This window comes from Hippocampus comes, unplaced genomic scaffold (assembly GCF_001891065.2).
Source record: "Hippocampus comes isolate QL1 unplaced genomic scaffold, H_comes_QL1_v1.1 scaffold104, whole genome shotgun sequence".
Taxonomy (NCBI): domain Eukaryota; kingdom Metazoa; phylum Chordata; class Actinopteri; order Syngnathiformes; family Syngnathidae; genus Hippocampus; species Hippocampus comes.
Window position 1 is genome coordinate 742,840 of NW_017806072.1, and position 21,321 is coordinate 764,160.

Consider the following 21,321-nt stretch of genomic DNA (forward strand, 5'->3'; position numbering starts at 1 on the left):
AGAAAGAGGTGTTTTGGGGACCTCCCCCCCCCCCCCCGTTCTAGTTGAGCTAGTATAACCCAAGAGGAAAGGTGCCGCTTGCTACTGTTATTGCCAGTTGCCATTCTACTGTTATTGCCAGCCATCATGTCTTGTGTCGTTATTAAACAAACAGATGACGGAAGTACAACAGAGCACGAAAGCAACGCATTCTAGCCGTACGTAATCAACTCTTCTCATGCGTAGCAAGGTTACTCGCCCCGCAAACGAGCATTTGCTCCGGAGCAAATTTTTAACCATGTAGCATTGACACGTACCATTTTACATCTGTGCTGCCCCGCAAACGAGCATTTGCTCCGGAGCAAATTTTTAAACCACCTCCCTGAGATGGGTTAAATTTGCTCCGCAGTAAGCTGTTTTCAGGGGCTACACCGGTGTAACGTTGCACGTGTGAACGCTCTACTGGGGTAGCCCCGGCGCAGCACCGGAGCAAATGTTGCCGTGTGAACACCCCTACTGACAGATTTGTCAGGGAGCACCCTCATTTGAAGGTCGCTCGACCCAGAGTGGGTACATTTCATGAAGGTGCGTCAGTGACACACTTAAGTCGATGGGAGATTCTGTGCAACCCAAAAAGTGTATAGGAGTCTTTTCTGACTCAAGCACATGGGAGAATATGCCCCTTAGTGCACATAGAAAGAATTTATAGAAGAAATTATTCAGTTAATGGGATGTCAACATGTCAATGTTGGTGTGTGAATCAGTGTCTTAAATGTATCACATTGTGCTCACAAACCTCATCTGTGTTCTTCCTTTGCACTTCATTATCTGCAAGTCCATTTGTGTCGATAGACAAATGGTTGGTCGACAAGCATGGTGCCGAACCATCAGCATGAGACGCCACATGCACAAAACCATTGGGATTCTCTGTAAAACAATGAAAACAAGTACATTCAGATAGGGCTAGACGATTAATCACAACGTAATCGTGATTTCAATTTTATCTTCTGTTGATCTTGAAAACATTACAATAGAAGAAAAACGATTAATGGAGCAAGTCTTAAGATAGTTGAGGGCCTGATTATGGAGGGCTTTATGGGTGAGTATGAGAATTTGAGGCAGCAAGGGAACGGAAACCAGTGAAGGTTCTGGAGACAGGGGTGATGCAGTCACGGGAAGCGATATGGCGGGTGGCAGAGTTTGGTGTAAGATTAAAGATTGAAGATGTTACAGTAAGAGGCTGTTGCAGTCATCAACGTGTGTGTTGGGAGAAGGTGAGATTGTTCTACGTGTTAACTCCAAAATTCAGACAGTGAGGTGATGGTGAGAGGGTGGACTTATCAAAAGAGCTGAAAGTTTAGGGCTAGTGAGGTGAGGGGTTTGGGACCTATTATAATCATGTCAGATTTGGTAAAGTTAAGTTTGTGAACATTATTAAGCATCCAGGAGCTGATATCAGAAAGGCAGTTTGAGAGAGTGGAGTGGGCCTGATGGTCAATGGATTTGGCAGATAAGTAGAGTTGGCTGTCATCCGCCTAACAGTGAAAGCGGAGGCTACAGCCATGGATAAGCTGACTGAGGTGGAGGAGGTAGAGGATGAACAGGAGAAGACCAAATACCGAGCCCTGAGGGACATCTTGGGACAAGCGGTCAATGGAAGAGGAGCATTTATTGATGGAAATTGATTTGTACATTGTTTCCTCTCTGTAAGGTATGATGTCAGCCATGTGAGGACGACACCTGTGATGCGGATAATTATTAATTGTATCAAGAGCGGCAGAGAGGTCGAGGAGGATGCAGATGAAAAGTAGGCCCGAGTCAGAGGAGAGGAGGAGATCATTGGTGACTTTGAAGAAGGGCAGTTTTGGCACTATGGTGAGTATGAAGCCAGATTGAAATTGTTCGTAAAGGGCATTGTTGGTGAGATGGGTCTTGATTTGGGAAGCAACAACACGTTCAAGGACCTACGAAAGAAAGTGAAGGTTTGAAATGGGCCGAAAGGGGTCAGTGCGGAAAGGCAGTTGTAAATGGAGTCGATTTTGGATTGGAAGAACAGGAGCAGAGAATTGCATTAAACACCAGTGAATGAATTAGGGGTGTTATCACAAGGGTTGATGAGTTTCCTCACGGTGGAAAAAATGATTTTTTTAGTCATTGGAGCCTGTGTGGATAAGTTTTGAGTAATAGGTAGAGCATGCGTGGATGAAGACGGATTTGTAAAGTTGAAGATGGTCAATAGGTGAACTGTGAATCTTTTTTTTTTTTTCAAACAAGGTCTTTCAAGTCGCCGTTTTCTGGATTTTAAGTGGTTAATGTCAGGAGTGAACCAGGTGGCTGATCGTGTAAAAGAAACAGTGGTTGGTTTTTCAGGAGGCTAACTGATCAAAGCAAGTGGAGAGCGAGTTGTTATAGTGATAGATAAGAGTGGATCCACCGAGTTGGTTGAAGGAGGGGGTGGGGTCGGGGGCGCAGCGAAGGGGGCCCTGAGTGTGGCTGTGAAACTTTGGGGCTTCATGGATGCAACGTTTCAGAAGGATATTACACATGTTGTTTTTAGAATTGGGATGGGAAAGTGGTTCTATCCAATTCTAGCCGGTGATCTGAAAGCGGATGGATTTACAAGGTTATTTTGTAATCAACAACAAGAATAGCGTTTTCAAGAATCGTGTTCAATGTGCAGGAATGAATCAGCAGCATAGTTTTAGCAGCTGAATTAATGCCAAGTTTTGAAATCAATGGTAAATCGTTTTAATAATAGTGATTTCAATCTCAATCACAATAATGGTGATGATCATCTTTTTTTCATAATCGGCCAGCCCTACATTGAGAAGACCAAGCTAAATTACACAATAATGTGCCGTTCCAAAGGTTTGATGCAAACACATGACCATAAAACCTATAATGCATTTTTGTTGGCACGAGAGGTTAAATTAACCTGAATGTAAATGTATTCTTTTTCAGACATTGCGATGAGTTGTCAATTAAATGTTATATCCCACCTTTTTTCCCTTGCACTGACATCACCATGTCCTGAACTTTCTTGTACCTCATCAATGACTGCTTCAGTTCCTCAATCTTATGGTCCTGCAAACAACAGCTTGGTCAGTAAACACAAAGGATAAAGAGCATCATGTATTTTCCTTCAAGGCAAACGAAGGCAATTGATGGCAACAACTGTATACCTTCTGCTCATTGGCCTCCATCAATGATTCAACTGCTTTCTTCATCCGCTGTACTTCCACATCTAGTGAGTAACAACAGTCGTTATTAGACAGGTGAAAGTTTTTGAATGGGGTAATCGGATGTAACACAGAGGTCGAAATTATACGACTTCAAAATCGACAGAAAAAAACAACAGACCTCATCAGTGATTTTGCGTTACTTTTTAAGGTTCATTTTAGTACATAAAATATTTTTGGGATGCACCCGCAAATCTGTATACTCTAGATCAGGGGTGGCCAACCAGTCAGAGACTAAGAGCCAATTTTTTTACCGTGTTACTGCAAAGAACCACATCATACCCTTCCTCGCATGCGCGCGCGCACACGCAGATACGCGCGCGCGCGCGCACGCACACACACACACACACACACACACACACACACACACGCACACGCACGCATGCGCACGCACACGCACACACGCACACGGGTGCCCACCCGTACACTCGCGCACATATGCACGCACGCCACGATGAGCAACAGTCGGAACAGGCCGAAAATGAACGAAAGCTAAAGACACAAACAAACAAATCTTTTTTTCCCACCCCTTGCGGTCGACTTGGGACCAGTTCGCTGGCTCCTGGTCGATTGCGATCGACGTATTGGGCACCCCTGCCTTAAAATCAGAAGTAATTCGCTGACTAACTTCGCGCTTAGCACCATTGTTTGCGCATGAGCGTAGATGTAGTCATCTGATTGGTTTCCCTCTATGTCAATCAAGTAACGGGATTGATGATAGGCTGACGTAGTACGTTCTGTGTATTTAGCGCCTTTGTTTGAATGGCATCGCCACTGCCGAGGCGTTTTTTACACTTGTCGTGTGAAAGCCCGGGAGCCGCATTGAACCAGCCAAAAAGCTGCATGCGGCTCGCGAGCCGCGGTTTGGCCACCCCTGCTCTAGGTGTATCATTGGGCAAGTTATCATGTTCAAGACATTCAAAAATATGAAAACAAAAGTCAATAAGCAGATCAATTCCAATGTGTGTTTCCTTCATGCGATTGAATGGGATATGGACACATTCAAACAATGTCACACACGACTGAACACGACAGCAACATTGGTTAGCAGGACACACACTGGTCACTGGTGTGAGCAAGAAGTGTTTAGAGGAGTTACAGGGGAGGGGGGGAGGGGTCTTCAGGGCTACAGGGGTTGAGGCAGAGGCTATGAGTGAACAGCCTGAAAGGTTGCAAACACATTTCATTCCTCATTCTTGTCAAAAACACAAAGCACACAGGCCTTGTTGCTTTACCAGCTGAAATGTTAAAAACACACTGTGATGGACTTGGATGATGTTGGTTTTTAGATCCTTAGAAGCTGTGTAAAAACAACATTGTTTATCGGAGTTGTGATGTTCTCAGGGCACATATTAGCGCTCTGATGGGCAAATACAGTAATGGACAAGCAGAGTTCGCATGGCTCATGCTCGTTCATGCAAACAGAGGTCAGACGGGTGCAGTAATGAACAGAAGCACAAACCCTCTTACGTTTTTCTTTCAGCCTCTTTCTAAGAGTTTCATCTGGATGAGAGAGTAAAGAGGAACAAAATGGGGAAAACAAAACAAGAGACTGCAGTCAGTCGTGACTTCTACTATCAAAAAGGGCCCCATTGCTTTGGCGATTCAACGACCTTGCAACCACTGTAAACGTCATGCACGCTCACATTCAGACTAAACCAGGTTTCCCACCTTTTTCTGTCGGATCTGCACTGTTTGAGGCGATGGCTTTGAAGCCTGACTCATCTTGTAGTCTGCCCTTCTCTCCGTCTTTGCCCTCCAGCTGCCTTCTCAGTATGACGAGCTCCTCCTGTCGAACGCAAGGCACGTGTGATGACATATTCTTCTCAAAGACACGAGGATACCCGGTATAACTTCACACAACAAAGCACAACACAAAAAGTTTCACAGATGCTGATGTGGCTGACAGGCAAGCAAACCACACCTAGGGTGCGTCTCTACATTCTAATTTGCGAACCTCTTCGCTCCTTTATGCTTCGGCGCAGACCCGGTAGACATTTTGATGCCACAATACTATGAAGAATCACAACTGTCTTATCTGTAGTGAGGATTGAGGAGGCTCCACAGAGGTGCTATAACTGTGAATATATGAATGTATATTCTTTTAGGAAGTATTTTAGCTCTTTGCCAGTGATGTTTAAAAATAAACCAGCTGGATTCATGACACACGTCATTTTTAACTAATGACAGCGAGGCCAGAACATCTCATAACGTCAAATATTTCTCCCTCTTTGTTCGTGGGATGACTTCTTCGATTTCTTGATGGAATCTCAGGGAGGATGAGTTTATGACCTCAGAGTAGCTTGCAAATAAGAAAAAGAGAGTCACCCCTGCTCTGAAGATAATGTTTGCGGAATGGGTGCAGTAAGCACTGAGTGGGCTCAGCTAAAAAAAAGACGAACAGCACACATCACAAACACAAATATTAGGAGTAGGAAACAGGCATGAAAAGAAATAAAAGACAGGAGGTTACGCCTGATTCTAGAATCTTCGTTTCTAGTGGCACTGTCTGTACATTCGGTTAAAGAAATTCAAACAAAGCTTAAAAACGGTCTGCAAGGCAACTGAAACTGTTTGGCATCCTTTAAAAAAACAAAAAAAACAAGGTGGAGCTGAAGGAAGGGAGAGGCCAAACCGATAATCATACAGCAGTCACAACAGTGATCCTGTGTAACGCCAACCTTCAGAGCCTGCAGTTTGTGCTCCTTCTTCTGTTTCTCATACTGCATCTGGCCCATTTTGATTTTCTGGCTAGAAAGTTTGGCCATTAAAGACTAGCAGTCGGGAGGAAGAACCAAGACAGTAAGAGAAAATGTGCAAGAAGGTAAAAGTTAAAGAGATAGACGATACAGACAGTGGTATTGGGACGCACACCTCGATTGGTAGCAAACAATCAGGTACTGAACGAAACCCTTTAGCTTTCCCTGAAGATTAATTCTTAATCTTACCAACACAAGACATTGAGACAATTATATTTGTCCAACTTTGGATGAATAGTTTGGGGAAGACCTAGCATGGTCAAAGCCTACAAAGTAAGTCATGGTTTGGTGTTTGCTGAACTTCATAGCCCTCCCCTCAAGCACAACAAATACCGCTGGGATGAATTGCAACTATCATGGCCCCTCTCGTCAAATATCATGGGCATGGTAAATGTTTTCCTGCATGAATTGACAAAAAGTCTTCCGAGAAGAAGTTGTTGTAACTGCATTGTCTACTTTCAGTCCCAGTACCTTTGTCCATATTAGGGACAGGCATTATCAAGCAATACATTGATTTCTGATCATTAAAAATTTTGTTGGAGTTTCGTGGGTATATCAAAGATTTGCTGGAATAAGATTTTGCCATTTGAAGTAAATGAAAAAAGTTTTAAAAAGAGGAAATTATGTTTCAATGCCAAACCGCAAACAATGTAGCGTACTTATTTGAATTAGTAATTGCATAATAGAACAATTAAAATAACAAAACACTGCTGTTTGATGGTCTACACATCAACTGGCTTCCTCAAAGCAATGGCTTCTATTTGCTGTGCGCCAATTCTTGCCATATGGAAACCCAAACGTTACTTGTTAAGACTTAAATTTCAGTTCAGAATATATGAAATAAATAACAGTCATTTTATAAATGATGCTACAATATGGAACTGTTGTGCACATGCTTGAGTGCAAGATGATATTCTGACTTCTTTCTGAAAAAGCAAGAGTAACGGTAGTTTAAGGTTATTGTAATTTGAAGTGACGGATTACAGCGGTCTAGCGTGAGCTTGTTTTTGATGAGGTTTTGTTGGACATTGGCAGGAGAGAATAGAGAAATGGTGGAGAATAATGTGCTAGCCAGCAAAAGTAAATTGGTAGCTAAGAACTGCTATTACTAAAAATTATGCGAGCATGATTTTAATAACCCACCTTTGTTGTTTTCAGTTTCTTTTCATACTGTTGCTTTTCACTCTCCAGCTCCGTTAATCTGTAACGCAGTTCATTATTCTCCAGGATTAAATCCTAAAAGAGGAAATTCAAATGATTCCTTCAAAGACCGCAAATAAGTACATTGATCAGACACAAAAATGCCGATGCACATTTCCCAGACAGATGTTCATTTCCCAGAGCAATTGTAATTAAGATCCAAAAGGTTTAAATTACAGTGCGCAACTTCAATGGAATGATACATCCAATGGCACATGAATTAATGATTCAATGGACAATTTCCAAAATGTATTTTTATAACTGCAACGGTGGCTTGGAGCTGGAAGAGTTAACTTCAGGAAGCAACTCTAATTGTGTGGATATGGCAAGGGTGATAAATTTAATTTAATTCCTTCAGCAGTGTTTATTTAATGTTAATTTATTGACCACACTAAAATCAAGAGTTACCACATTCCTTGAGTGGGGAATGTTTGGATATTCCTGAGGTCAACATGCAGCTGCTTTGAAACTCTCTAGAAGAGGCAGTTCCTCTACCACACAGGTGACAACATGAATGAATGTCTATTTAGTGTGTGTGTGCGTGCGGAGTGGGAGTGGGTGTGGGTGTAAAAAAAGACATTCATTCATTCAGTGACGGTAAAATACATGACGCAAAGTCTATTCCAGTCTGCAGCACGTGCCCTGCATACCTCACTGTCCCGAAATCGTTCATCAAAGTCGAGTCTATCTTTCTGTAAGGAATTCATTTTCAACTTGAGGTTCGACAATTCCGATACCAGCTCCAGCTTTTGGGTCTCAAGCGCAGTTCTGCACATAAGTTCCTGCAATGAAAAATGAAGACCGATATGAGAAAACTCACAATGTCAGTATTGGCAAACATTGCAGATTACATGAAAATTGTTTGTGCAAACAAACATATAGAAAAAAAAAATGAATATAATACTCGTGAATGTCTGAAAGGTGACCTGTTGTAGCATCTCTTCGGTTGTGTTGAGCTTCTCCCTGTGTTCATCCAAACACAAATCGAGGTCCCGAATCTTTTCCCCCTGAGCATCCACCTGATCCGTTAGCACACTGACCTACATGCAAGAGGACATCAGTCTCCTTCAAAAGTAATTTTGAAAGAGGATGTGTGTCTTGGTGTCACCTGGCCTTACCTGAAGCACCAGGGACTCCTTATCACTCTCAAGTCGGGTAAGTCGCTCCTGATAGTGGTCGCCCCCTCCCACAGAGAGCTGCCCATTGGACTACAAGGGCAGAAGACAGCATGTAGTAGTCAAAGAATATACTGTAGATGGATATTAAATACTGAAGTGTGAGCATATGGGACAGTTCCAACAATATCAAATGTTTTGGGATCATTTCAAAGGGCTGACAGCATAATCCTTTGCCCAACACAAACAAAACCTTACATGGCTGAAGGGAAGGCTCACATTGAGACTTCTGCATAGGGTAAGTTGCAACAAGACACAAACACTGAGGCATCTCACTGGCAGAGGGCCACCCGTTTGGCAAACACAATTTAGGACACCAAGAATCAGCATTTTTTTGTTCTTGTGACAAGAGACAACAGTTTGTGCATTCCTAAGGAGCGCCGCAAAAAGTTTCCACTGAGCAAAAAATTGGGTTGTCGCCTCCGTCAATTAATGTCTGCTTTTCTGGATGAAGCAATATTGGCAGCATAGTGTGCAAGCATGCAGAATCAAGCCAGATTTCAAAGCAACACAAACAGGCATGTAAAATAAAATTGATTCTAATACAGCACTGTGTGCTGTGTGTCTTGAACAAGGGGTACAATAACACAAATGTAGCATTAAAATACGTACCTCTAAAATGAACACATGGCATAAAGCGGTACAAGAGCTATATATATATATATATATATATATATATATATTTTTTTTTTTTATGAGAGTGAGGCTAAGCTACTGTCAAAAAAACTCTATGCCTGGTTTAGAGGCACTCACCAGGCGACCCTGGAGCCACTCGACAAGACTTTCAGCTGTGGAGTCAGGGATCTGGCAACGAAGACTGTTCCGTCCATCATTGTCCAGCAGCTCCAGAATGCCTCGAAGGTCTTCCAAAAGGTGAAGAGCCCGTAAATTGCCCATGAAAGGAGAGCTGGGTGACTGACAGTCAAACAACCCGTTGGAGTAGTCAAGAGCCTTGGATCCTAATGTAAAGAAGAAGAATAACAAAAATGTTAGAAGTGCTGGAATACAGTGAATAAGAGAAGAGCTTAAAACGAGCATTGGTAACGACGGGCAAGGAGCAGGTGAAACATTCTGTCGCTTGATTAAAAATCTGAGTTCTCTGTTGTACCTAGAGCACATCAGCTCCTCACTAGGGTAATGATGCTCGAATGGGAATGAAGCTGTCTTCATCGTGAAGGGAAGGGACGGTCTTCAAAAACATCAAAGACTAAAACTAGACCACCATCAGTGATTTATTTTGAATCAATGACACCCTATACTCTTGATAGCAAGTGAAGCTCAGTTCATCATGTACCTGTAGTAGAATCACCAAGATAAAAAGTGCATGATGGAAACTATTTCTCTAACACCACTATTATGTTTTAATGCGGTCGTAATGTTAAATCAGTTGGGACTCGACCGGCCAACTCTTTGTTCAGTGACGCACAGTACAAAGCTGAAAATGACCGCATCAATTGTGAATTTGGCTGAAGAAATAAGCCACACCGTGCAAACATAATGAGAACGCAATTTATGTTTGATTTTTGCTTTCTTAGTCATTTCTCTGGAAAAATACTGAACCTCAGCAGCGGCTTGTATCCACACATTGCTTTTCTGATAAGATAGTGATTATGCACTGACACAAACCTGCGATAATGCCATCCATCTGCTCAAGAGCAGCTGCCAACATGTCGCTGGCATCCGCCATCATCTTCAGATGCTACAAAAAACTGGAAAAAGAAAATGGAATCATATGGAATGAATGACAAATTACTCAATGGTCCCGTTATGGTACAAGAATACTGAGTGTGTTTTGCCTGTCAAGCTCCTATTTGTTTTGATCCAGTTCAGGTACATTTAGTGGTCACGTGCTGACTGAGTTCGATGGGAACAACAACAGCAAGAGAAAGGATTCTATCTTGGTGGTAACATCATCACATAACTGGGCATAAAATGAACTGTGATAAAGAGAAAAAAAACAGTGAATGAAGCCCTTGAGAATATCAATGAAACCATTGGCCTAGAATTTTGTCTCAACGATTTTCCAACCATACAACAGTAGATACTTTGTTTGCAAGGAAAGTCAAAATGCATTTTGTGGTGCCAGTCTTGAACATCGGCCAGAACAGCATAGTGGATCCCTTTCTCCTGGTTAATCAAAAGGCTTTATGACCATGCGAGGACAGCTACACTTGCACAGGCACTCAGTGACTTGTGCACACATTTCTCTCCTTACAGGGAACGTTGCAGTCATTTAACCCTAAAGTGCAGTAAATAGAAACTTCACTTGTTTACCTACTAGTTTAGTTCAAGGAGACTTCATTTTTACCTTCTAAATGTCTGACAGGCACAAACCCTCTTTATTTAAACGCCTGCCTCACATCCTGGGAGTGGCCAACACTGGACACATGTTTAAATTTGACGGAAACCACCCACAGCACTGTTATTTCAGCATTCCAGTGGGTACATTTTCCACTTCACGTAAACTAAGCATCCACTGAAACATGCGAAATGAGTGAGAGGGTTGAGAGAAGCGATGACCCGCTCAAAACAGCACAGTCACTACGTACTGAGTACCATGCTAAAGTGATGGTGTTAATGATACAATTTTTGGTGTGTCTAAGGACTTTTATCTACCTAGGCTACAATATTTAAATCCCTCGCAAAATACATCCATTTTGTTCTGTTTCATCAAACAAAATTCACATCCAGTGCTGTGAAAAAGTTTGCAGCCTTCCTGATTTTTTTAATTGCATATTCATCACACAGATGTTTCAAATCATCAAACCAAGTTTAACGACTCAAGTCAAACAAAATTCACTTCCTGATTTTTTTAATTGCATATTCATCACACAAATGTTTCAAATCATCAAACCAAGTTTAACGACTCAATAAATCATTTATTTATTTCTACTTTTATCACTGTTTAAATTACGGTTATTTTAGTGACCAATGTGGGTTGCTCTTTTATTAACATTGTGGTAACAAGGATGTCCATGTGTTAACATATGTCTGCATAACCGGTGTGTATAACGAATACAGCAGGACAACATTAAAATGAGGACAATAGAGGTGCAATGATTAAGTAAAGATGTATTGTATTGAAATGATTAATCGATGATCAAATTAATTGATAAGTATGTTTATTAATCGATTAATTGTCACATTTCAGCTTCTCAACAGCAAATATTCTCAGATTTCTGTAGTCCTCCATAAAAGCAGACTGATTCCCCCACGCCCCCCCCCCAAAAAAAAAAAACATTTGCAACCATTTGCAAACATCCTCTTTTACTTTGCGAAACAATAATCAACATTTTTGCTAATTTTCTGACAGATCTTATGGGCACAACCCGTAACTGCATCATAATTGATGTGTATCTGTGCATTTCCTGCCTTGCTAAATTGAAATATCCTACTTTTGAAGAAAGAGATGGAAATTATTTTGTCCATTAATCAGATTTTTTTTAAAATAATCGACAGATAAATCGATGATTAAAATAATCATTAATTGCAGCCCTAGAGGAGAACAACCTTGTGACATACCAATCTAATACAGTGTTTTTAGGCATAACAAGCCAAGAGAGACGGTAGCATATTTACACATGGCTTCAAGCATAAAATGCTTCCAATACAAGACCAGACATGCTGCTCAGATAAGTGTGAGCCATGCGGCTGTCACCACTAACCTTGTGTTAAGACGTGCGTGTACTCATCATCGTGTGTAGTGCAGGGACCTCGGCTCAAAGAAAGCTTAATTACAGGGAAGCCCAATTTGTCTTTAGATCCTGAAATATCTCCCCAGAACGTCAGTTCCATCATGACAAAAAGCTGCAACACAACTAGACTGCCAAGATGCAATTATGTCTTCGCAAAATAAAATCTGATGCTTAAATACAATCCAGTGGGTACCTCTAAGGTCAAACACAATCATTTCTGGGACACTGATATGCTTATGGATGAATACTTATTATCATTATTAGTATTAATAATATTGAACAAAGGAGCACGGAGGAGGATAGGAAGTTGTCTAACTAACCTGGTCTAAATGAAAATATACCATTTTGTGCAACATATCTATCAAAAGAGACATCCCAGAAAGTGCAACCATGCAAGTGTCATCCTCTAAAATAAAGTCCTACTGTCTGACCTTCTCAGAGTAGGTTCTAGAGCAGCTACAGCAGACACAAAGATAAGTTTTTGTTGCTGCTCGCAGTGTATGTGGCGGTATGCAACACGTGATAAAAACACCTGCCCTCAAACACTGAGCCAGAGTGCTTCCAAACAAACCGTGAGTCTTGCCCTGTGGTGAAAAAATCCATATAATTTATAGAGAAAAGACGAAAAGAAATAAAGGCGGTGAGGCAGTAGACCATTACAATGGCTGTTCAAATCCATCAGCTCAGGTCCCTCCAGGCAGTGAGAAGAGACACTCAAGACAACGGCAATATTCCTGCTATCCACGGGACAACAATCTGTTTTTCCTCAATCCGCGTGCGACCCAGTCTGCCTCTGTATTAAAGAGAAAAAAATGGAGAAGAAAAAAACAAAACAAAACAAAACAATAGCTTTAGGGCTTCTTGTCTGAGAGACTAATAGAAGCCATGCAACTCACTTTCACACTGAAAACAAGTAGCAGTTGTTGGACACAGACACTGAAAAAAACAATTTTTGGGAAGAGAGGAATTTTCTGGTTTACTTTCTATGTTCTTTTTAGAATTGTGGTCAAAGAGCTAAATAATAAGATCCCTCTCATAATGATGCTGGAAACAACTTTATAGTTTTTTTGCTCAAAGTATTAAACTTGTGACATACTTAAGGGCCATGCTAGGCTATTTTAAAGCGACAGTTGTCCACTAATCTTTAAGCTGTTAGTTTGATCCCTGTCACCTTGACTTCTGGCAAGGTACAATGCCCTCATTTGCTCTTGATGGACACATTGCTTCATAGAGTAGCACAACGAAAAGTCATTTGGAGAAAACATAATGGCGATGCTGTATGCATCAGCTTGGTGTTCATTAAATAGTACACGCTACGATTTTCTGCCATCACCTCACAAGTCAATGGCGCGCTGTCTTGCAGAAGGAAGTTAGATGCAAGCTGTGTACTTGCAGTGTACTTGTGGCAGCCCCTAACCAGCAGTTGCCTGCGCTGCGAATAACCTGCAGCTATTTCCAACCTAAGCAAGCAGGCAGATTACATCATCACTAATTTTACACAGCAAATCGACGAATGACATGGTGAGCTAGACGTGGATCGTAGAGGTGAATTTTAAAAAAGGAAAAGCGCAAGGCATCCATTTTATGTTAATCTGCTGGTAAAAGAAAGGAAATGGCTCCTGTTGTGATTCTGAATACCGTGTGATTAAAATCTTCTAAAATGTCTCCCGACTGTGCGTTTGCCAAACATCTTATAGTGACCGGTTCTTTACTTTGGAGACTAGGATGCATTCCTTACATTTGAACCGACTGTATTCCATTTGACTTATTTCTGGAGTTAGTTGACATTGTGCTTCATTATTCCACAGCTGCAACTGTTAGCACCATAAATCCTTGAGTGTATAAACAAAGATTCTAGTATAAGAAGATGTTAACAGCCCCAAAATGAATCGATTAATAGAAATAAGTCCTCTTTAAGCACTGTCTTTTATTTAGTAATAAATGAGAAGGGGTAATAAACTCACAGATGAGTCTCATGCATCCTTTTCAATCGTGCGACCAAGTATTTGTTTGAGACTGAGAGGATTCACTATTCAAATAAAGCACAGGAAGGTAAAAATGCGTTGCCCTCTGACATGGCCATGAATGAGGTCATGGGAAAACTATTGACGAGCACATGGCAGCTAGGTAAAGAAGCTAACATGTTTGTCTTCACTCAAAGCTCATCAGTTCGCAAGCAGATGGACCGTAACACTCAACACCAGTCAGAGATGAGCTTCAAAGCCATTTGATCACAAAGAACTATTAAATTGTGAGAGTCGCATCAAGCCAAAGCCAACAGACTAAAAACAAAGTAGTAACCTACCAAAGTAAAGCCGGTAACTGTGTTTGATAACCGGAATCAAAATTTCTGCTCAGTCATCCGCATGGCCACTGGCAATCACCTCCGACTACTTGATGCTTAAATGCAACACAGGACAAAAGTACTTGGACACCGCCAGTGTATTTTCTGCTTCGAATGTGAGTCCACTTCCAAATACCAACCTAGTTTTCTTTCAGCACCACCATAATCCTTTGAGGAAAATGTATCGCAGGAAGAGTCACAAAACAACACAAAACCAGAGTTAATCCCTTGTTGCTGGCTGAAATTAGGTCTGCTGAGGTGCATAAACGGATTGCACCGTGTGATTACATCATGTGGGATGATGGCTTAAATGTTTGTTTACTGTAAAGCATATTTTTCCAAAATTTGAATCAGATTTATTGCAGGAGGGAAACTTATTAAAAAAAAAAAAAAAAGCAGCAGCCCCCGAGGACCAGAATTTGAAAAAGTGTGATCCCTACGAATGGCCATTTGAGCATATCTAGTTTTGGGTTTTTTTTTTAAACGCGCAAAAACTGTCGTGTGATGCATTCGTGTAATCAACTGCTACAGAGAAGTGGGGGCTGGCGGTCAGGGACCAAGTTTTACCCATCAACTGTAAGCCGTCGTCCGTGAGAGTATATGAGCGATGCTTGTTTTTAATATACTGTAGTTCATGTAGCACATAGCATAAAAGGTTCTGTTTTCTTACAAAAACTGTTCCATTTTAAGAACATTTCCAAGCTCCTCCCTTCACTGACTTTGCTGATGCTGATAAACTAATGAACACGTTTTTGTTTCCTTCAGGCTTGACTACCCCAACAGCTTGCTCATTGGTAAAAAAAATAAATAAATAAATAATAAAAAAATAATCTTCAAAAACTTCAGTTCATCCAGAACAGTTTTGCCGGTATTTTCATGAAAATCCGCAAAAATGAACACAACATTCCTGCTCTTCAGATTATCCACTGGCTTCCCATCACTTCCAGAATCCACTACAAAATTGCACTCCTCACCCACCCCTGCATCCATGGCAACACGCCAGTCGACCTCAAAGACCTCCTCACCCATCACACCACCAACCTTCTCCTTCAGCCCTAAACAAATCACCGGACCATGGGAGACCGGGCCTTCCTCTTTGCGGCCCTCCTGCATCTGGAATGCCCTTCTTGAGCATCAGAGAAATCCTATATCTCGGGATTCTTTTAAAAAGGACCTGAATACTTTTTTGTTCACGCTCGGCTTTCCATACTGCTCCTAATGTGCTTTTATTATTTCTGATTTTATTGTTTTGGCACTTTTATTGACCGTCTGATTTTTGTAGCACTTTGATATTTGCCTCATTGACAAGTGATTTATAAATTAAATGTATATTTATTAATATTATTAATAATAATGATAATAATAATAACATAATATCAACAAGGAGCTGAATCAACCAATATATTTCCACTTCAATGCCCGTGTCTGTCTGTCTGTCTGTCTGTCTGTCTGTCTGTCTGTCTGTCTGTCTCTCTGTCTCTCTCTCTCTCTCTCTCTCCTCTTTCTCTTTCTCTCTCTCTCTCTCTCTCTCTCTCTCGCTCTCTCTCTCTCATGACCTGTTGATGACACTGACATTGTGCTCAGTGGCCCCTTCACTCTGAACCTCTTGTTTGAAGGCTGGCAATGGCGAGGAATTGTTGATCGGTTGTGAGGTGTCAAAATATGAACCACATGATGATGGGGGGACAGTTTGAATACCAACTGGAATCGAACCGAGAAATGTACTGGTCCATTCATGAACCTGTTGTGAATTTTGCTGTCAAGCTCCTTGCTAGAAACAAGTTGAGCAAAAAGTACTAAACCACACAAAAGTTGCACATTCAAACGTTTAGAGGTCAATTTAAGTTCACCAGAAATTTCATCCGAAAGCCAAATATCTATAACCTTTGTGTGAGTACCATGTATACGCTATATGCAGTGAGGATAAGCGGCATAGAAAATGAATGCATGGCTATACCCAACCGCAGGGAAATTGTTACGCGTTTCCTTCCAAATCTGCAAAATAAATAACTTATTAAAGGAAAGGCCTGAATAAATGTTTCCACATGGTCATCACCTCCACTCCAGATGTGCTGTGGAGTTAAACAAAATTAGAATCACTGGTTTGTTGACATTGCTATTGGAGCAGCTCATTCTCAGACGATTGTTTTGTCCTGGGACGCATTTGAAAAGTGATCGTTTAAAAAGGTCAGCTGCAGGGTAATAACTGGAAGGACAGCTGATCAAATGTCACTGCTTTACAAAAACCGTCTAGAGCGCAAACTCTCTTTGTTTGCGGGAATAAGTAAACACTTAAAGAAATCTCAGCAGCCTGCTTCTCTTCTCAAGCAAATGACTTGATATGTGCTTAAGAAGGTGGCTGGCAGAACCACACAAACAAGACCGCGGTGGCAGCATTTAAAACCACACACTACAATGTAATAGATACTCACCGACATTATTCTTTGTGATCTACATAACATAAGCAATGACTTTCAAATTGAATGTGTAACGTTATACACGGACAGTTAAAGGGACATTATGGCACAAACTGCGTAAATGTTAGCATCAATCAATCCATCCACGACTTTAGGAAATGTAAAATGGATTCAATCAACTCTTTGTGTTGAGTTGAATCGCCAGGCACAACCATGGTCCCGTTATTACAATCGCAGCTTCGCAGACAGTGAAAAAAGACATTCCCGTGGTGCAGCAATGTGGAAACGTGGACAAGAAACTCCGCTGTACGAGCCACGACAGCGAATTATTTCCACCAACGAAATGCGTAGATTTTTTTTAAAGTTAAGTTGGATATCTTAAATCACGATCGAGAAGGCAAAGTCACTCACCCGGACAACGGGCAAAATATTTCACTGTTGACGTTAGTAAAAGAGTTTCACTAAATCCCCAAAGTGTCGAGTGACTTGTTCGTAAACTTCTTCGTAACCACCAGTGGAGCCGTGGGTCCACATCGCTACGCCATGATGTTCCCGTCACAAGACGGCTGGAAACAGATGACGTCACAGCCGGAGAATCCCACCCTGTCGCCGCCTGGAGTCGTGCTACGTTCACGTACAGTAGTAGGAAATACTGCTAAATAAGGCAGCGATATGTACAGCGAACCGTTTATTTGTTGAAAATGTGTATTTTTTTTCAACAAAAACAAACCATCAGACAGCTTCATCTATACACAGTGTCATCATGCCTCGGCATACTTAAGATAGTTCAGGGGTGCTTAAAACATTATTGCATTGTCTTTTTAAACAAAACAAATTGTGAAACAGCGTACAGTACAGTACCATCAATGTCAGAAAAAAAATGTGAGGATGGGGCGCAGGTTGGTTGGTCGAAAATCACAAAATATTAAAATTGCACTGTGTGCATGTCGGATCTATAATGTTGCTTTTTCTCTCTGGTAGAACCCTAGTGTAAAACATTTTACATCAGTCGTTCGTTGCAGGCAAAAATATTCATACTATTAATACATATGCAATGCACTACCAACACAGAAATGAAATGCAGGCATCAATATCTCTTGTGTCTATAAATGAAAATGTATTGTATTGTACTTTACATACAGTAACTCTTAATATTTCGGAACAAATTTATTTCTAGAAATGTCAATCCAAAGTTGTTGAACAGACATAAATTCATGTCAATCATTGAGTCCCACTGCAGAGTCCCTCTTCAGGGGCCAATCCGCCCTCACTGTGCTGGGATCACATTCCAACATCTTTCTGATCCAGTCATCATCCAACGCTCCCTCTATGAACTCCTCCATACTGATGACAGCTACAGACATAACATGGATGGGCAAAGATTCAACAAAAAGAAGCAGATAAGAGGGTCATAAAGATGTTACTACATTTCCCACTCGCGTTAAACAGAAGTGAGCACACACCATTTAAAATGCCTAATAAGCCATTGCACACATTGCAGGTTGCCGTGGCTTTGTCACCGCTTTCGACATTAAACAAATTCCATACTGCAGACATTATCATCGTTACATGACGCCAGCTTCTTGTAGAATGACTCTAACCTTCCCCCACTGGTATGTGCAATACATTCATTCATTTTCCGAACCGCTTGATCCTCACTAGGGTCGCGGGGGGTGCTGGAGCCAAACCCAGCCGTCTTCGGGCAGTAGGCGGGGGACACCCTGAATTGGTTGCCAGCCAATCGCAGGGCACACAGAGACGAACAACCATCCACGCTCACATTCACACCTAGGGACAATTTAGAGTGTTCAATCAGCCTACCATGCATGTTTTTGGAATGTGGGAGGAAACCGGAGGACCCGGAGAAAACCCACGCAGGCCCGGGGAGAACATGCAAACTCCACACAGGGAGGCCGGAGCTGGATTCGAACCCGGCACCTCTGCACTGTGAAGTCGACGTGCTAACCACTGGACTACCGGGCCGCCCTGTGCAATACATAAATTTCTAAATATATAGACATATAAAATGAATGTTCTCACCATTGTTGTCTTTGTCTAATCTCAAAAATATCTGGTCAGTGCATTCTTCAGCTGTTAGGGAGTTTGGTTCTTTTAAACCTGCTGTTTCATTCATCTTATAAACAGCCTGGGAGCATGTGGAGGACACAAACAGGGTGATGTTAGGAATAACAGATTTAACATGAAAAGAAAACAATTGTATATACTCACACAGACACACACACACCTGCATAATGTTAAGCATCTCCTCCCTTATGATGGCACCATCTCCATCTTTGTCAAAGAGCTTGAAGGACCAGCGTAGCCTCTCCACTGCTGAGCCTTCAACGAGCAAGCTGATGGCCATCACATACTCCCTGAAATCTACCAAACCATCCTGGAACAAAAGGGGTTTCTTTTTTATGATAGCTTTGTGCTCACTGCACACAAGTGTGTTTAGTGTACCTCTCACCTGATTTTTGTCCAGCGTGCGGAATATCTGTTCTGCATACTCAGCTGATTCTCTGACCACTGTTCCATTGCAGAAATGCCTTTGAAACTCATGAATTGTAATGAGTCCACTTGGGCATTTATTAATAAATATTCTGCCGCAAGACCAGACAAGGAAGATACATTTCTATTCAGCAGTAGAACAGTTTTAATAGCTAATCATCATATAATATGGACATTTCTAAGAATCGAACCCCCACCCAAAAATAAACGAAATAAAAGAATATATCAATCACGTTCATGACATTTTTTCAGCTAAAAGTCACTGAGCTGTCAAGTTAAAATTGAGTAACTCAAAATCTGGCCACTGTGTGAATACGTTTAGTCTTATTACGATTCGACATGTACTGTAGCAAGAAAATTATGTGCATAAGATTTGAGAAATTATGCAAGGGCTGCAGATAACATTTTTACCAAGTTACCATATCAAGAAAAAAAAAAAAGACGGCAAGGCAGAGAGGCACCCCGGTGATGAGTAACACATTACGTTGTACCTTTCTTGCATTGATACAGTCATTGGTTTTATGAATTTTATGTTAATAATCATGTTATATATACAGTACATTCAAAAGCAAAGAGACACTACCTGGACCATTCGTAGACCTCTGTAATATAAGACTCCCCTTTCCAGTGAGACATGTTTGCGGCCTGGCCCATTCTGTGAAGCAATCAGTGTGAATTGAGCCTTCGCATCGGCACAACAAACAAATCCCAGCTTAGAACAGCCTGACTACAGTGTGTCTGAAAATTACTAAAAGCTAATCACCTCAGTGGGTCAAGTCAGCCTTTTTGCAGATAGCAGGATGGAGAAAATTCAAAATGAAACAAATGATTGCAGTGCGGATGGTCACAAAGTGTTATTCATTCTACTCTTTCAGCATGATAATACTGCGTACAAAAATGAAGTCCTTAACCAGTCAGTTTTAGCTACTCTTGTTTAAACCTTTTAGGAATAATTATTCCTAATAAAAGCAGGCAAGTATTAATTTGCTTGCTTGCCACGAGAGTGGCTGCCTTTACAGCCGCTCCTAAACTTTTTGTTCTTCTACTTTCTTCCTTTCTGCTGCTGTAAATTGGGAATTTCTCCATTGTGAGACGAATAAAGGTTTTCTTATTCTTATGAAGCTCACTGCCGCCGCGCCCATGCTTATGAACAAAATGTACAGCACCGGATTCCCCTCCGTTGTGTATCAACGTTACAGATTGACTCGTACATTGTTATATTTCCGGAGGTATGGCACGGTCCTGAGCAAATGGTCTGAAAACATGTCTGGTAAACGGAAGAAAATCTCGCTGTCTGCGAAGGCTGAAATTGTCTCTCACTTTCGAAAAGGGAGTCTTACAGACGAAGTTCAATCAAGACTACAAATTGGCAAAGTCAACGATTTCAACAATCATCCGTAATGGCAAAAAAATCATGGCAGAGTTCGAGGTCAACAGATTGAAAGATGATCATAACGGGCATCTGCCCGGTTGGCCACATGGTCAGTCCAGCCCTGCCCACCACCAATGGCCTTTGTCCTTGCCAGTCTCCATAAAGACCAGGTTTTTGGAGTCCATGACTAACAGTTGTTGGGGTTTTTTTGGGGAAAGATGAAACCTTTTGCCTGTCCCAATTCATTTTTTTTTTTATTTGTAGATAAACAATAAGGATATTCTCCTTTCAAAATATCAAAGCAAGGATGCAACTCGCGATTATTTTATTTAATCTGTTAATTAATTGAGGGATTGGAGGAAAAAGAATCCCTCCCATCATTCAAAAACAGGGCATGATATCACATTGACAGCGTAGAAAATGCACTAACATATCACAAAATAGGCAAAGACTTTGATATGTTCAAAGTCAAAACAGATATTTTACTTTATATTTTGATTCATCACAAAGATGATCGGGCTTCTTTCATGGAGGACTACATTAATTTGAGACTAGTTACCGTTGATAAGGTAAAATGTCAAGAATTTGGAGAATTTTAAAAGCTATGTAAAGGAAAGGTGACCCGGTGCT

At 41.3% G+C, this 21,321-nt stretch overlaps 2 protein-coding genes across 9 annotated transcripts in view; both read right to left on the minus strand.

Moving 5' to 3' along the window:
* The window catches only part of ppfibp1b (PPFIA binding protein 1b), a 26,501-nt gene extending 9,120 nt beyond the window's left edge, over positions 1-17,381 (minus strand). For 3 of the 8 annotated variants that reach the window (XM_019894149.1, XM_019894151.1, XM_019894147.1), the window contains exons 1-13: positions 17,220-17,381; positions 9,979-10,061; positions 9,106-9,311; positions 8,296-8,385; positions 8,104-8,217; positions 7,828-7,959; positions 7,121-7,213; positions 5,900-5,992; positions 4,890-5,007; positions 4,689-4,721; positions 3,162-3,223; positions 2,979-3,063; positions 776-906 (exon numbers count right to left, since the gene is read on the minus strand). In XM_019894149.1, coding sequence (XP_019749708.1) covers positions 776-906; positions 2,979-3,063; positions 3,162-3,223; positions 4,689-4,721; positions 4,890-5,007; positions 5,900-5,992; positions 7,121-7,213; positions 7,828-7,959; positions 8,104-8,217; positions 8,296-8,385; positions 9,106-9,311; positions 9,979-10,042 — 1,221 coding nt within the window. In that variant the 5' untranslated portion in view covers positions 10,043-10,061; positions 17,220-17,381. Of the gene's footprint in view, positions 1-775; positions 907-2,978; positions 3,064-3,161; positions 3,224-4,688; positions 4,722-4,889; positions 5,008-5,899; positions 5,993-7,120; positions 7,214-7,827; positions 7,960-8,103; positions 8,218-8,295; positions 8,386-9,105; positions 9,312-9,978; positions 10,062-17,101; positions 17,108-17,219 lie in introns of all 8 variants that reach the window. The other 5 variants (XM_019894154.1, XM_019894153.1, XM_019894148.1 and 2 more) reach the window with 4 other exon arrangements.
* Positions 17,382-17,521: 140 nt separating this feature from the next.
* LOC109530320 (guanylyl cyclase inhibitory protein) lies at positions 17,522-20,325 on the minus strand. The gene is made up of 5 exons (XM_019893935.1): positions 19,903-20,325; positions 19,279-19,411; positions 19,054-19,203; positions 18,849-18,954; positions 17,522-18,162 (listed from the first exon to the last, which is right to left on the minus strand). The coding sequence occupies exons 1-5, from the start codon at positions 19,971-19,973 to the stop codon at positions 18,026-18,028; spliced, it is 597 nt and encodes a 198-aa protein (XP_019749494.1). The 5' UTR covers positions 19,974-20,325; the 3' UTR covers positions 17,522-18,025.
* Positions 20,326-21,321: the final 996 nt, after the last annotated feature.